At 47.1% G+C, this 14469-nt stretch overlaps 1 protein-coding gene across 10 annotated transcripts in view; it reads left to right on the forward strand.

Moving 5' to 3' along the window:
* Window positions 1-14469, forward strand: part of MAD1L1 (mitotic arrest deficient 1 like 1) — a 349235-nt gene that overhangs the window by 173432 nt on the left and 161334 nt on the right. For 9 of the 10 annotated variants that reach the window (XR_010466404.1, XR_010466405.1, XM_065031475.1 and 6 more), the window contains one exon: window positions 8681-8769. Coding sequence is in view for 8 of the 10 variants with exons in the window: in XM_065031475.1 (XP_064887547.1) it covers window positions 8681-8769 (89 nt within the window). In the remaining 2 variants the exon portion in view is untranslated. Of the gene's footprint in view, window positions 1-4556; window positions 4637-8680; window positions 8770-14469 lie in introns of those variants that run through there. The other variant, XM_065031481.1, reaches the window with a different exon arrangement.

Here is a 14469-nt window from a genome sequence, read left to right on the forward strand (position 1 = left end):
GTAAATACAGCATAAAGTGAGGAATGAAGCGCAAAAAGACAGAACTCAAAACCATCCTAAGTCGGTACCCACACGATGACTGGTGTTGCACGTTACTTGCAGTTGACACGGAGTCTGTGCTGGTGACATGGACAGTTGCCTTCAGACATCAGCAGAGCATGTGCTCTTCAAACAGAAGGACAAGCTCCTTCCAGAGCCTGTGTGTGGTTTTATATATACCACACGTGGGTAAAAAGGGCCCCGAATATCACACTGAATGGGTCTGGTGGGACATTCAGGCTGTTCAAAGCTGATGGGTTTTGCACACACTTCTGCACCCTGTTGTAGGTGTTTGGGGAAGAGCTGGCTGGATGGGCAGGGGGTTTGGAGGGTGTGATGGGATGATGCTTCCTTCTTCACGTGCTCGCAGCTGGGGACACAGCCAAGGCTCGTGGTTGATGCTGCTCAAATGGGAGGGTGGTAATTTTGGGACCCCTGTGGCACTGGTCTTATTTTGTGGGTCAGAAGCTGTTTTCTGTAGTAGCCGATACCTTTGTGATTGCATATGGAAACCTTAGGAAAACTGGTAAAAACAGGGTGTCTGTGCCTTCGTCCCCTTCCCCTGTGAGCAGCAGAGCGGTTCCTTTGCTGCGGGACTGAATTTGGCTTCCTGAGCTTGTCTGGAGTTTCACCAATGGCACTTGTGCAGCACAGCGTATAGAGGGGGTGTTTGAAGAGGAGCTGCGGCTGCCTGCAGATTGGGAACCAGAGGGGAGAGAGGTGAAAGCTCGTTAGGGCTCCCTTGGGGTAGATGAATTAGTTAATGACTGTGCTGTGCTTTGAAAATGCAAATGCTGTGTCAGAGCTAAGTCTGATTATAATAATCAATCTTCCTTTTGAGAGGGTGCTGGAGATGGGGGGTGGAGAGAGGGATGAGACTGGGGCTGAATTTTGAGATGGCAGATCTGAGCTTCTCATTAGGGCAACCTGACGGCAGGAGCGGGGAGAGGCAGAAGGTGAATTCGGAAGGGTCCTTGGGAGCACCAGCGGCTCGTTGGTGGGCTGAAGTGAATGTTGTGATTTTGTTCCTTATGATTGTCCTGCCTGGGAAGGGATCGGCGGCCGCTCCTGCTGATGGGAAAGACAGAAACTGCCTCCTAAGCAGGATCCTCCGGGGACGGGAGCGAGAGGAGCGCGGCTGCTCGGCGTCCGGCGCTGACAGCTCCTTCTCCCCTGGCGCTCTATTCGTTTGTAGCAAGCGTTCCTAGTAATTACGCCTCTTAATTTAGGAGAGCGAGTGGGAGAAAGGAATATAAATTTGTGTATTAACTTTAGAGATTGGAAATAGGGCAAGCAAACCTTCTCTCTGGGAGATTATATTTGGAAATGAAATGGAATGACATTCGGTATAAACTTGAAAAATTGCTCTCTTTTTACTGCAACAGGAGGAGAAAAGCTGCAATCCAGACGGTATTGGAGAGAAGCAGAAGTCAGCATATGTCCATTTCCCAGTTTGTGTGTGTCTTCAATAATATATATGCATGAGTACATTTTTAGGAAAGTGTTTGCTCAAAGGTTGTTTTTAGCCCTGTCTTCTCAGTGATAAAAGCACATCAAGTTTGTTACACATTGGATAACCTGTAGCAACTGGCAACTCTGATCCATCTCGCCTTTATCTTTAAAGAGAAAAAGTTATTCAACCAAGTAGGAAATAGGTAGTTCTAAAGCACTTTTTATTGAATCTCTGATTTCCTTTGGCTTTATTGCTTTTATTTTGTAATAGCATCACGGATTAATTTCCCCAAGAAAATGTGCCAACTAATCCTGGACTGCTTAGCCTGTTTCTAAATGATAGGTAATATTCTGGTTTGCAAATATTGTCCTGTTTCTTTGAAGAACAATGAAGTTTGCTAAGAAACAGGCTTAGTTCTCCCCGTGTGTGCTTCTCTGCACGTGTTTTGAGGAGCAGCTCATCGGTGTGTTTAGCACATGGAAGAGGTGATCCCGCTTTGCTGAGCGGGATGATGGATGGAAGTGCTCAGCACGGTGTCTCACTACCTTGTGGTGTTGCCAGACACCCACATTAAGCTCACTGGTGTTTGCGTGTGTTTGATTTCTGTCTCGACACCAGATTTATAAGCTTGTAGACAACAGGAGGTGACCGCGCTTGCCGTGCTCAGTGGGAAGAGAGGCACATCCCATCCTTAGTCGCTGCGACATCCTTTGGCGAGAAGCACAAGCAGCATCACTGGAATAACTGGCGTCTCGAGCTCCTGGGAAACGGTAGTTTGGCTGTTTTCACACCTCAGCGTATGGGTCATCGTCAGGGTCCCATTTCTCTGTTCTTGTCTGGTTTAGTGCAGGCTCTTCCTTTACAAGTCTGCTTGATATTCGTACATTTAAATATTTATGTATTTAAATTGCTTCTTGAATTGTGTTGAGACTTGTAGTCAAACACAAGCTCTCAATTCAACTTTCCGTGCCGGCCCCATGCAGTTCAGTTCCTATTTATCTCTGCCTTTTAAAATCAGCTCTTTTGCTGAGGAAGGCCTTTCAAAGGATGTTGCATCAGCCCATTGTTAAATAAACCTTTAGATATTTATAATGGATTCAGCATTTCCTGCGTTTTACAGATCCAAGGATGCTGAATGACGTACAGACACACTCCGTCAGGGTAAGATTGCTGTATCAGCCCCTCACTAAAATGCACTCATTATTCAAATAATAGCTGTATGTCTCCAGCGTGTGTTCTCTGCAATACGTGTACATGGTGTGGGCGAATGAACCGCCTCCTTTTTTTCAACATGCAAACCCTAACATAAGCACTAAGTTGAAATACTTTATATTTGAGTCCTTCACTACCCAAAAATGAGGCACCTGAACAGAGGTTTGGTTGTTACTTTAAGCAGTGTGTTAAAATTTTCAGAAGTTCATAACTGTGGTTTTCAAGGGTGACTGGTTTAACTCCGTCTCATTTTGAAGATGGGGTGAGGGCGGTAGGTCAGTAGATGCTTTGGAAAGGTTTGTCTTCATGATTTCTTGCCAGTGTAAGCTGGGGAACGAGCTGTTGGAGAGCAGTGTAGGGAAAAGGGACCTGGGGGTCCTGGGGACAGCAGGGTGACCATGAGCCAGCACTGGGCCCTTGTGGCCAGGAAGCCAATGGGACCTGGGGTGGGTTAGAAGGGGGTGGTCAGTAGGTCAGAGAGGTTCTCCTGCCCCTCTGCTCTGCCCTGGGGAGACCACACCTGGAATATTGTGTCCAGCTGTGGCCCCTCAGTTCCAGCAGGACAGGGAACTGCTGGAGAGAGTCCAGCGCAGCCACCAAGATGCTGCAGGGAGTGGAGCATCTCCCGTGTGAGGAAAGGCTGAGGGAGCTGGGGCTCTGGAGCTGGACAAGAGGACACTGAGGGGGGACTCATTCCTGGGGATCAAGATGGAAAGGGAGAGTGTCAGGAGGATGGAGCCAGGCTCTTCTGGTGACAACCAGTGACAGGACAAGGGGCAATGGGTGCAAACTGGAACACAGGAGGTTTCACTTAAATACGAGAAGAAACTTGCTCCCAGTGAGGGTGGCAGAGCCTGGCCCAGGCTGCCCAGGAGGGTTGTGGAGTCTCCTTCTGTGCAGACATTCCAACCCGCCTGGACACCTTCCTGTGTAACCTCATCTGGGTGTTCCTGCTCCATGGGGGATTGCACTGGATGAGCTTGCCAGGGCCCTTCAACCCCTGACACTCTGAGATTGTGTAACGCTAGAGCCCACTGGAATCGAGCAGGAGGAACAGCAGGTCCGTGGCATTGCGGAGCCTCAGAGCACTTGTTTTGGAGGGGACAAATATGGGTCAGAAATAAGAAATGCCAGAAATATAGTGAAAAAAAAAAATCAGCTCTCTAAAGTTTTGCTTTTTCTGGCTGTCAGGAGATGAATTCATAATTTTATGCTTCTCCTGTCACCTCATATACCTTTAAGTAATTCCCACAGAAGAGAGAACCAGCAAGGAACATGTTTCTGAGGCTGCTGTGGGTGTTTGCCATGTCATTGCTGCTTGGAGGAGAACGACCGTCTTGGACTCCTGTCCAGGCAGGTTTAGAAGCACGGCTGGAAGGAGAACGATGTTTCATCCAATGAAACACTAGTGAAAATCTGTCCACGTCCTTCCTTCCTCTCTTTCTCAGTTTGTAAGTAATGTTGACAGTACCCACTTTGGAAAAAGTGTTTGCATTTCATATTTTGGGGTACTTGCATCATTGTGGAAGTGGACATTCTAAATTATTCGGTGTGCTGGATGTGTCCTAATCACTTTCTATTGAGAGCAATAAAGCTGGATGGAAATTCAAGCTTATGAAGTGAGAGCAGAAAAGGTTTTGGGATAAACAGGATCATTTGAGGTTGAGAGCAAGAGGCTTCAGTATATTCTGAGAAAAGAACATCACACAGTCAAAATGTTAAGTACCTGTTGATATGTTTTATTCACAAGTTGCGGGCTCTGATGTTACTCGTTATTCCAGCATCATAAAAGCCTTGGATACCTTGAAAAAAAGACAAATTAAAATAATAGCTTGGTTTCTTTCCAGGTTGCTGATGTGTTCTGTACAGTGGGGCTGTCGCTGGGTCTGATCCTGGGTGATGTGAACACTGAAGCTCCTGCAGAAGCTGCAGGTACTTAGGTCCCTCTTGTGCAGTTTGAGGATAAGAGATGCAGTGCTGTATTTCAGGACAATGTTCTCTCTCTGCTCTCGGTGCTGGTTAAAACAGCCAGATAACATAAAAAAGAGATAAAGGATCCAAGCCTGACCTGGGTCATTCGGTGCTGAATGGGGGAACATGGCAATGAGCTGTAATTTGAGCAGCCCTTTACCCCTCTCTGCTGGGTAATGGCTTCTGCTAGTTTAATATATTCAATGTAATAAAAGTTTAACTCAGCCAATTATATAGAATTATGGATAAAAATTGGGAGAGTTTAAGGAGGAATGTTGAGTTAGTCCAAGAAGCAGAAAATGCCCACTGAAAGTGGTGTGTGGTGAGCAGGAGAGACTGGGACTGGAAATTAACTGAGGAAAAGGGATATGATGGGACTTGGGCAGAGAAAACAGCAAGAGGAGGTTGGCTTTTCATCTCCTCGTCCCTTCTCGAGGCCACTGGCAAAGGACAAGTGGACAGGGAGGGACAAACTGCCATCACGGCGAGACATTTCGTGTTTAACGCCTGGTCCTCAGAGCTCTCGTGAGTGGCTGTCAAAGGGAATGGTCTCAGTAACCTTAGTCACAGAATCCCAGAGTGTCAGGGGTTGAAGGGCCCTGGCAAGCTCATCCAGTGCAATCCCCCCATGGAGCAGGAACACCCAGATGAGGTTACACAGGAAGGTGTCCAGGCGGGTTGGAATGTCTGCACAGAAGGAGACTCCACAACCCCCTGGGCAGCCTGGGCCAGGCTCTGCCACCCTCACCAGGAACAAGTTCCTTCTCAAATTTAAGTGGAACCTCCTGTGTTCCAGTTTGTACCCATTGCCCCTTGTCCTGTCACTGGTTGTCACCAGAAGAGCCTGGCTGCATCCTCCTGACACTCCCCCTTTCCATATTGATCCCCAGGAATGAGTCCCCCCTCAGTCTCCTCTTGTCCAGCTCCAGAGCCCCAGCTCCCTCAGCCTTTCCTCACACGGGAGATGCTCCACTCCCTGCAGCATCTTGGTGGCTGCGCTGGACTCTCTGCAGCAGTTCCCTGTCCTCCCCACCTCTTAGGTTTGCACCAAGTGCTGAAAACTACGTAGAATATGGATTTGTATATCTCCTATTACTGCCTTCCCGTTGCTTCTTTTCCTCATTCAGTGCTGCTGCTTCTTTCTCTTTTCTCTGCTTTCTGCCCTGACCGATGATGTGCAGAGCTGCAGCGCAGGTGTTGGCAATGCCAACGCAGCGTTTCACCAGGGCTGACCGGGGGCAGGTGAGATTGTGTGCTCCAGGCAAAACTTGCAAGTAAGAGGGAGCTTTTATCAGTGGATTTCCTATTTTTTGCTGTTTTCTTCATTCTTGTTTCACCAGGACCTGTTTGCTTGGACTGTGCTGCCTTTGGAAAACCAGAGTTGCATCCCAACAACAAGCCACTCCATCTTAGCTAACTTTCTGTTTGCCCTGGAAAAGACATAAATAACACTTGTAATATCTTCTGTGAGACTGGCAGGCAGGGATTTTCCCTCACTGAAACCTAAACAAGCTGCATATTTAAAATGAAATACTTAATACCATAACCCTTATACTTGTGTTTTTTTTTTTTTTTTTTAATAAGTGATTAACAAGGTTTTAATGGCAATAATTTTCTGTGGCATGAAGTTATGCCGTGGCCTGAACTTGAAACTCTGCAGTGGTTTGAATCCTAGTTGAGGAAAGCTGGCCCATGTCAACATTTAAGCGCTCAAGCCAGTTTAATCTCTGAAGACATCCCCATTCCCTCCTCCCTTCTCACCTCAGGCTCATCAAGTTTTCAGTCCAGTTTTGGTGCTTGAAAATTGGGAGGACATAAAAATGCCCTTACAGCCCCTGTGCCCTTCCCTCCTCATTCCCCTTCCATGGCTTCTTCTTAGACACCCAGCAGAATCTCATCACGTCGCTACCGAGCATCCCCGGCACTAATTTGTCACCGCTGTACATCAGGCGAGACCCGCGCTGGTGCTTTCCACGGCGGCATCTGCTTGAGTGCGTGTGCGGCCGCTCGCCCGTCTCCTTTTCCCATTACACACTCCATTCTTTTGCAGCCAACACAAGAGACCCCAGATCACAACAGCAAATCACTCGCCCACCCCCTCCGTCCTCCCTTCTCCCCCGCGAAGGTGACCATGATTTATCTGCTCGTGTCGCTGAGCAGGTGGCTGTTGGACTCAAGGCTGAGCCTGCTTAGCTGATGATAAATAACGTATTTACCAGCCCTTCCATCTTCAAGTGCTGTCCACACGCAGTCCAGAAGCAGCACAAAGCTCTGAAACAGCAAATACATCCAGGCTTCAGCGGGCGCGGGGAGCGGGAGATATAATGAGTGTTTTCCTGCTAGAAGTAGATTGGAATTGAAGCCTGCTCCTCGTCCCGGTACCTTTTATTCACATTTCTGGAATTAACTGGTGCGCGTGCTTTATCCCCAGCCATCTGCGATGGGCTGAGCTGGGAGAGATAAGCTCAGTAATCAGAAAATTGAGGGAAGCATTTCTGGCTGTGATAATCTTATCAGGCAGCTAATATACATTAACATTTGTACAGCCTGATGATGCAGGTGGGCCTTTGCTTATTTTTTCCTTCCTGGGTGCCTTTTGACAGGCGGGAGGGGAACACAGGGGGAAATTCGGCTAAAACCTTTTTTGACCCTCGCTCTTCTGCTCCGTCCCATGGTACCAGAAAGGGGAGGGAGAATAATCCAACCATCCTTTTCTGCCCGTTCCTGCTGCCAGTGCTGCCAGGCTCTGTCTTTTCTGGTGAGCCTGGAAGGGCAGAGAGGCAATATGTCAAACTGTCGGTTCTGGCTGAGCAATATGACTGCACGTGTCAATATGCTCCTCTTCCCTGTCAAACTGGGGAGGTTCTGCCAGCTCGCTGTCTTTGCCCGCAGTTCGCCCTTGCAATGGGGTTTTGCTCTACAAGCCTAATGGGTGCTGTTGAAGGGAATGGTCTGTTCATGGATTGTTTCCCTGATGCTGAGCACTCAACTCTCTGCAGTCAGAAGTTTTGAATGTGTAATTACGGCTGGTTTGCTTATTGGTTTCCTCCTGAGTGAAAAGTAGTTTCTGTCAATAGATTTATTAGGGGAATTAGTCGCCAGGTGCTAAAAGACAGATGACAAGATGAAATCCAAAATCTGGAGGAGGAGTGTGAAGGAGGTCTGAGCCGGGAGATGGTGCTGGAACAGAAGTTTGAGTATCTCCGGGTAGTTTATCTCTGCTTATACTTCATGATAAATCATTTTCTGAGAGGTTTAGAAACAAGTAACATATGTCGTTTATCAATCTGTGCACTGTCTTGATAGCTAAATTAGGGATACAGATTCCCGTAAGTCAGGGAACCTGGGAATGGCGGAGTTTGGGTAGGAAGTTTTCTGTACGTTTTTCATGTCTGTGGAGTTTTGAGATACTTTTTTGCGAGTTCCTTCCCAAGCAATGCCAGAGGCAGAAAGTGTTCTTAATTGTTTGTTCCGCCAGAGCTACCTGAGCCGCCGGAGCTAGAAGTGTATATTGTAGAGCGCTGGAAATATTCCCCAGTCTTTTGGATTCAATGTATGTGTCTCAGAGTTGTGCTGGACAAGACAGTGTAATCCTGTGGTTCGGTTCATTTCTTCTGGGGAAGAACTGAACCTAAATGAGGTTGAACTGTCAATACTGAATCTTGGGTACCAGCGAGCTCCTAACACCACACAGATAATTCTCTGCATCCCATTACCCATGGGGGACAGGTTGGGGAAGTATCTGGAAGAGAAGCAGAAGCTCTGCTTAGAAACGATCAACTTGCTGTGCCACATCTCCCTTGTTGGGGAAGGCAAAAGGCATTGCAAAGGGAACCAGGCTTAACTGAGGTTTTGACACTCAACACATGAGGAGTTGTGCTTCACATCGGTATCCTGAGAAAGGTCTGAACTGTGCAGAACATCATGATCTCCTTCTCCTCCCTTTGCTGTTCACGTGTCCCCCTTATTAGTACTGAAGGAACTAATGGCTTTTCTCCTCTGCAGCTGGAGGTGGAGATGAAGGTCCTGAAGTCTCAAGAGTGCACAGCTGAGCAAAGTACCGTCGTCACCAAGGAGGAGGTTGACACACTCAGGTAGGCAGAGCAGTCGGAAGGCTGAGAAGGTTCTGCTGTTTTCAGTGGAACTAATGGAAAGGGAGATGCCCGGGGTGGTTTCACTCCCTGTTTGGGTTATTGCCATCTCGTGGTAAAGCAGCAGGTACAGGACCATACCGTGCTACAATGCGTGAAAGAGTATGTGTGTATAGGTTGCCTATGTCCATAGGGTGCCTGCTGTTCATGGAGCAGCATGGCAGCATCAATCAGGACGTGTTTTCCTTATCTTTCTGCAGTAGGATGTTCTTCTCCTGAGCATACTTTTTACTTTCCCACCAGCTTTTATGGATGTGAGAAATCCACGAAGCATTAACAGAAAGCCTCAGCCCCTGATTTTTGCTGCATTTAGATACTTTATAAGTTTTTCCGTCTTTTGGGGCGCTGCAGGCTCTTCTCTTTTACTGTCTGGAGTCTCTTGCGTTCAGTTTATTTATAAGATGGGCTCCTCTGTCACTATTCCCGCTGCTGAATTTCTTTCCTGTGGAAACAGCATTGCTGTTTGTTTCTTATTTTGACCAGATCTTGACTGTAAACACAGGATGTTGACACGTGTGTAAAGAGGTTTAGAATCCAGCCTTTGTAAAACCGATGTGGGTGTAGCGCTGGAAATAAAAGAGGGATGTTTCCCCTGGCGCATTGCTGCAGATGGCAGGGGGTACCCGTTGTGATTCCAGTGAAAGGGAAGCTACAAACCAGCATTTCAGCAGAGGATACATGAGCGTTTACAAAAGGTACAGTGAAGCTAGACAACCTTTACATGTATTTATTAAAGCATTTACAGCTTCCATTCCAAAGCGGGTGACACAAGAAATACCAAGCACAGAAAAGTTCGTCTGTTTCTGAATGTTTAATAAAGTTTCTTTTATTTAAGCTGCACAAATCAGATCTTGACAGGCCGAGCTTTGTTATTCTCAGCTGATATAAGACTTTGGCTGGGGTTTTGTTTCTTAATTCTTTTATATTTTCAGCCCCATCACTATAAAGTGTTACTGCCTCTTACGACTGAAAGCAAGATGTTGCAGCAAGCAGAATCTTGCAGAAAGCAGAAATGACTGGCCTGTACATGATGATTTTGCTCTTGTGCTTTCCCTCTGGAGCTTGTTTTCGGCTTTGAAAGCCCAGCTCTGTAGCAAAGGGAGGTATTTGAAAACAACACATGTTCAGCTGAGCTGCTGCGTTACGTTTTAGGGCTGTACACCTAATCTTAGGGACTTACTCCTGGAGTGTAGCTCCCTCAGGGTGATGTAGCAGTTCTGAAAACCCAAGACATATATCTCCCTTTTTTCACTGTATCATATGTTTGAGTTCTGATAGAGGGTAGTATGCTATGGCTTCCCTTTTTCAGCGGGATAAACCTGTCTCCCCCTGCTTTTGTGTATTGTGGATGTTTGTTTGACCTGAGCTCATGCAGGTTTTCCCTTTGCTAGGGCACACTAGACCCTCTCAAAGCTGACGTTTAGACAGCTGCAGGAGCGCTCGCCACCTCCTCAGCAACATTAAGCCCGTCGCTCCTGATTAATATTAGACTGTCTGTCAGTAAACCAGCATCCTCCTTGCTGTCTTCTGGGAGCTGAAGGGTTTCAGAGCGTTTCTACGCTATCTCCTCAGTCTCTCCCTCCCTGGGTTGCTGTAGGCTGCAGCACCTTTTCATGTAGGAGATGTTCAGTCTATTTTCACCTCCAAGTGTTTATCATCACTGAGCAGCGTTTGCCATCTATTAACCGAGCAGCTTCAGGAGCAGCGTGTGTAGGGGGACACAGCTGGATGGCCACACAGTCCAGGCCACTTCATACAGCGGAAGGCTCTGGGCGGTGGGATGGAGATGTCTGGCTTTGCCCTGAATTAAAACTTAATTCCTGGGCAGGGACAAGTGGATCTCATGAGTTCCTGCTTGTTATGGGGTCGTGGTGTTAGGTTTTGCACACAGTTACCCCTAAAACCCTCTACAGAATGTTTTTATTTGCTGTCTTTTTTTTCTTCTTTTAAGGAATTTCTTTGACTACTAATCTCATCTCTCTCCTCCTTCCATGAAATTGTGTCAAAGCCTCCACACAAAGTACAACAGAAGCACAGGCCTGTGCCCGGTAGAGCTGCTGGTGGTGCTGAGCTGTTCTCCAGTGACGAGCCGTACACCAAAAGCTTCTTTCAGCAACAGCCTAAGCTGCTGCACTTGTTTCCTGATGATATTCTTGTCTTTCCTTCTCTTTCCCATGTCAGCCCCCCGTGCTCCTGGGGCTGTGGATGCACAGAGGCTCCCGGCCCAGCATCTGTTATCATCCCAGGCTGGTTTTAGTGTCGCTTTTTACTGAACCGCTTTGTTGTTACGGCTGGTTTAAATACTTGTCCCAGGCTCTGGTGCTAGTCATTTAGCTACAAAGTTGGTTCAAAAAGCATGGATTTGTTTGGTTCTAATCTCCCTTTTCACTGCTCAGCTCTAGAAGTAAATGACTTGGTGCAAAGTGTTCTCTTTCTGCTGGAGCTCTCTTTGCTGGAGACCTGGTCAGCCAGACCCTGCTCCTTTTCCCTTACTATTGGCTACTATTGGTGCTTCAGGTGTCTTCTCAGACTCCATTTCATGTTGCGGAATTGACTCTGTAAAGATGTTTTTCTTATTTTTTTAGAATTAAGCAGTCACAGGATATTGTTGGACGTTATTTTGTGTCTTCTGGCATTTTCTGTGCATTGGACAAGACACTGGGCCGAGTTCTTCCTTCACCGAAGAGGCTCCTTCTCAAAGGGAGTACAAAATAAATTGCTATCTTCCCTCAGGCTTTTGAGATTCAGGAATAATGTGCTGGGGTCCATACCAGATCACTCCTCAGGGCTCAGCTGTGATTGAAGAACAGAAAGGAGAACAAAGATTAGTATGGGAAGGGGTTAGATCTTCTGTGCTTGTTGTCCTCATGGGCCTCAGCAGGACCCATTTACTCAATATGTAGCTGCTAAGGAGGAGCGAGCAACATGAGCTCCACTGTTACCTCTGCCTTCTACAGACAGCTACCAGAAATTCATTCTGGTAGAAAATGGGGAAGAATTCAAACTTTCAAACTGGGGAGCAGGGAAAGAAACATCGTAGCTTATCACAGAATCCCAGAGTGTCAGGGACTGGAAGGGCCCTGGAAAGCTCATCCAGTGCAATCCCCCCATGGAGCAGGAACACCCAGATGAGGTTACACAGGAAGGTGTCCAGGCGGGTTGGAATGTCTGCACAGAAGGAGACTCCACAACCCCCTGGGCAGCCTGGGCCAGGCTCTGCCACCCTCACCCCAAACAAGTTTCTTCTCAGATTTAAGTGGAACCTCCTGTGTTCCAGTTTGCACCCATTGCCCCTTGTCCTGTCACTGGTTGTCACCAGAAGAGCCTGGCTCCATCCTCCTGACACTCCCCCTTTCCATCTTGATCCCCAGGAATGAGTCCCCCCTCAGTGTCCTCTTGTCCAGCTCCAGAGCCCCAGCTCCCTCAGCCTTTCCTCACACGGGAGATGCTCCACTCCCTGCAGCATCTTGGTGGCTGCGCTGGACTCTCTGCAGCAGTTCCCCGTCCTTCTTGAACTTATGAGGGAGGTGTTTGCATTTCTGTAGTTACTGTGGTCTCTGAGATCCCGTTAACCCACAGTACGATGCGTCTGCTCTCCTGGCTGAGCGCAGCCTCTCCGGCCAGCTGCCGTCGTGAAGGAATGTCAAAAATGGAGGAGAAGCAGCAGGAGCCGCTGGAGGGGAAGTGCAGAGCAGGGCTGGGCTCTGAGCCCCCAGGGGTTTCCATATCCACCCCGTGGTTACAATCTAACATCTGAAAACAAAAGCAGGAGGCACACAAAGGAGGGAAAAAGAATCCGTATTAATCCTTTGAATCTGTATTCACCTCCTGTGAGTGAATGAGAGCTTTTAAAAATATATCTTTTGTCTCATTTTTCTTTAGTATGGAAAGTAAATTTTCAGCCAGAAACTTGAAAGACTTTATCAGTTTTTCTTCCTTCTCTTGAGAACAAAGTGCTCTTTCGTCAGACCTTTTATAACTTTAAATGCGAAACTCTCTCCCAGCATCATCGTTTCTGAAGAGACTATAAGAGGCAGCGCTAATGCTGCCATTTCTCACACTTTCGCTGCTCCCTCTGAAATCATATTTGTTTATATTCTGCAGATCTTAGGAAAAGAAGAAGTGGCCGCGCCGTTGAGTTCGTGCCCTGTGGGGTGTATGGCAGAGCAGAGAGCATTTAGGCGTTAGCACCTTTTAGAGGGAAGGTGATAGCTGTGCAGAAACTCGTATTTCAGACCCTATAAATAAAAGTAACATATTTAAAAAGAACTTCACTAAAGAATTAAGTGGCAACAGCTGAAGGACCTTTTCAGCTGGAACAAATCTGAACTTTTTCTTTCTGCTGTCAAACTGCAACCCCAGTAAATCCTAAATGTTTTCTGTGGATTTAGTGACTGGGTAGAGTTACAGTAATTCAAAAGAAATTCATGTCCTTGCCAATGCCTATTAGTCACACTGGCTGGAATTCGGTCTGCTCTGCTCCTAACACCATCTCAATGCCATCTGGATCCCTTAATAGCATCTTCCCAACACAGACATTTTCTGCTCCATTCAATAGGTTCCTGTTCAGCAATAGCTTTTCCGCATGGCCATGTCCTCTTCACAGATGGGGCCTCCGTGAGACACGTCCTCTTTGGCGGTATCTACAGCAATCACATAGCACATCTGGGAACATTAAAAGCAAATAAGAGAAAGATATAGGGCTGGTGGTGGGGAGTTGTCAATGATTAACTTGACTGAAAAGCTCTGGATGGAGAGAGATTTTTGGAAGGGCCGAGATGCTGTTGAAAATCAGATTCCCCTCTTCTTCCTTCGTAAAATAGGAGCAGCCCGGCCTTTCTCTCTAGCAGCCATCACTCACCATCTAAGCGTGTTCTGGGTGGACTGAACCATGGTGGGATGTCTCCTCATTCTCTCAAGTGTCATTTCAGGACACCTGGGGCTCTAGGGTCGTTATTTTTTCTCTTGTTGCCTCTTGAATTTGGGACAGTGAAACATGCAGTGGAGGCAATATATTATAAATCTCAGCTTTTAAAAGTGGGAAGATCCACAAGTCTGAGCAAATGCCAGTGACTCTGTATTCTTGCACTAAATTTGATCTTGTGACTTCTTGTGGCTTCAGTTTACCTTGTGCCCATGGAGCCTTTGGGCTAAGCTGTCAGTAGCTGATGAAGGAAAAGTCTTCCAGAATTACAGAGAGATCTTTGCCAGAGTTTAAATATTTTCATGTTTTCAGACCCCTGTATGGAGAAGAAGTTGGTAAATTTTCCATAAAGGAATCCAAATGATTTTTCCCTGTATCACAAAACTTGAGGACGGTGTCAGTGTTGCAGAAAGTAACTGGTGTTTCTTCCTTCCTCATGCTGCAAGGCCACTCTTAAAATGGGCACCAGCGTTTGTTCCGGGCCAGATGTTAAGATGATTGGTGGTTGTGCTGTACCCAGATGTTCCTGTACTCCGCTTTTTGTGCTTCTCACGTGAATTTATTGTGGATTGTTCTCCCTACCTGAAAGTAACTCCCATACATAACAAGTTGAGGTGTGCAAATAGGTGATAAAATAACATCACATAACTCATGCCGGTGTCCCTGGACAGAGAGAGCACAAGGTGCAATGCGCACTGGGTTGGCGTTTGTGGGTGCTG

This window comes from Columba livia, chromosome 15 (assembly GCF_036013475.1).
Source record: "Columba livia isolate bColLiv1 breed racing homer chromosome 15, bColLiv1.pat.W.v2, whole genome shotgun sequence".
Classification (NCBI taxonomy): Eukaryota; Metazoa; Chordata; class Aves; order Columbiformes; family Columbidae; genus Columba; species Columba livia.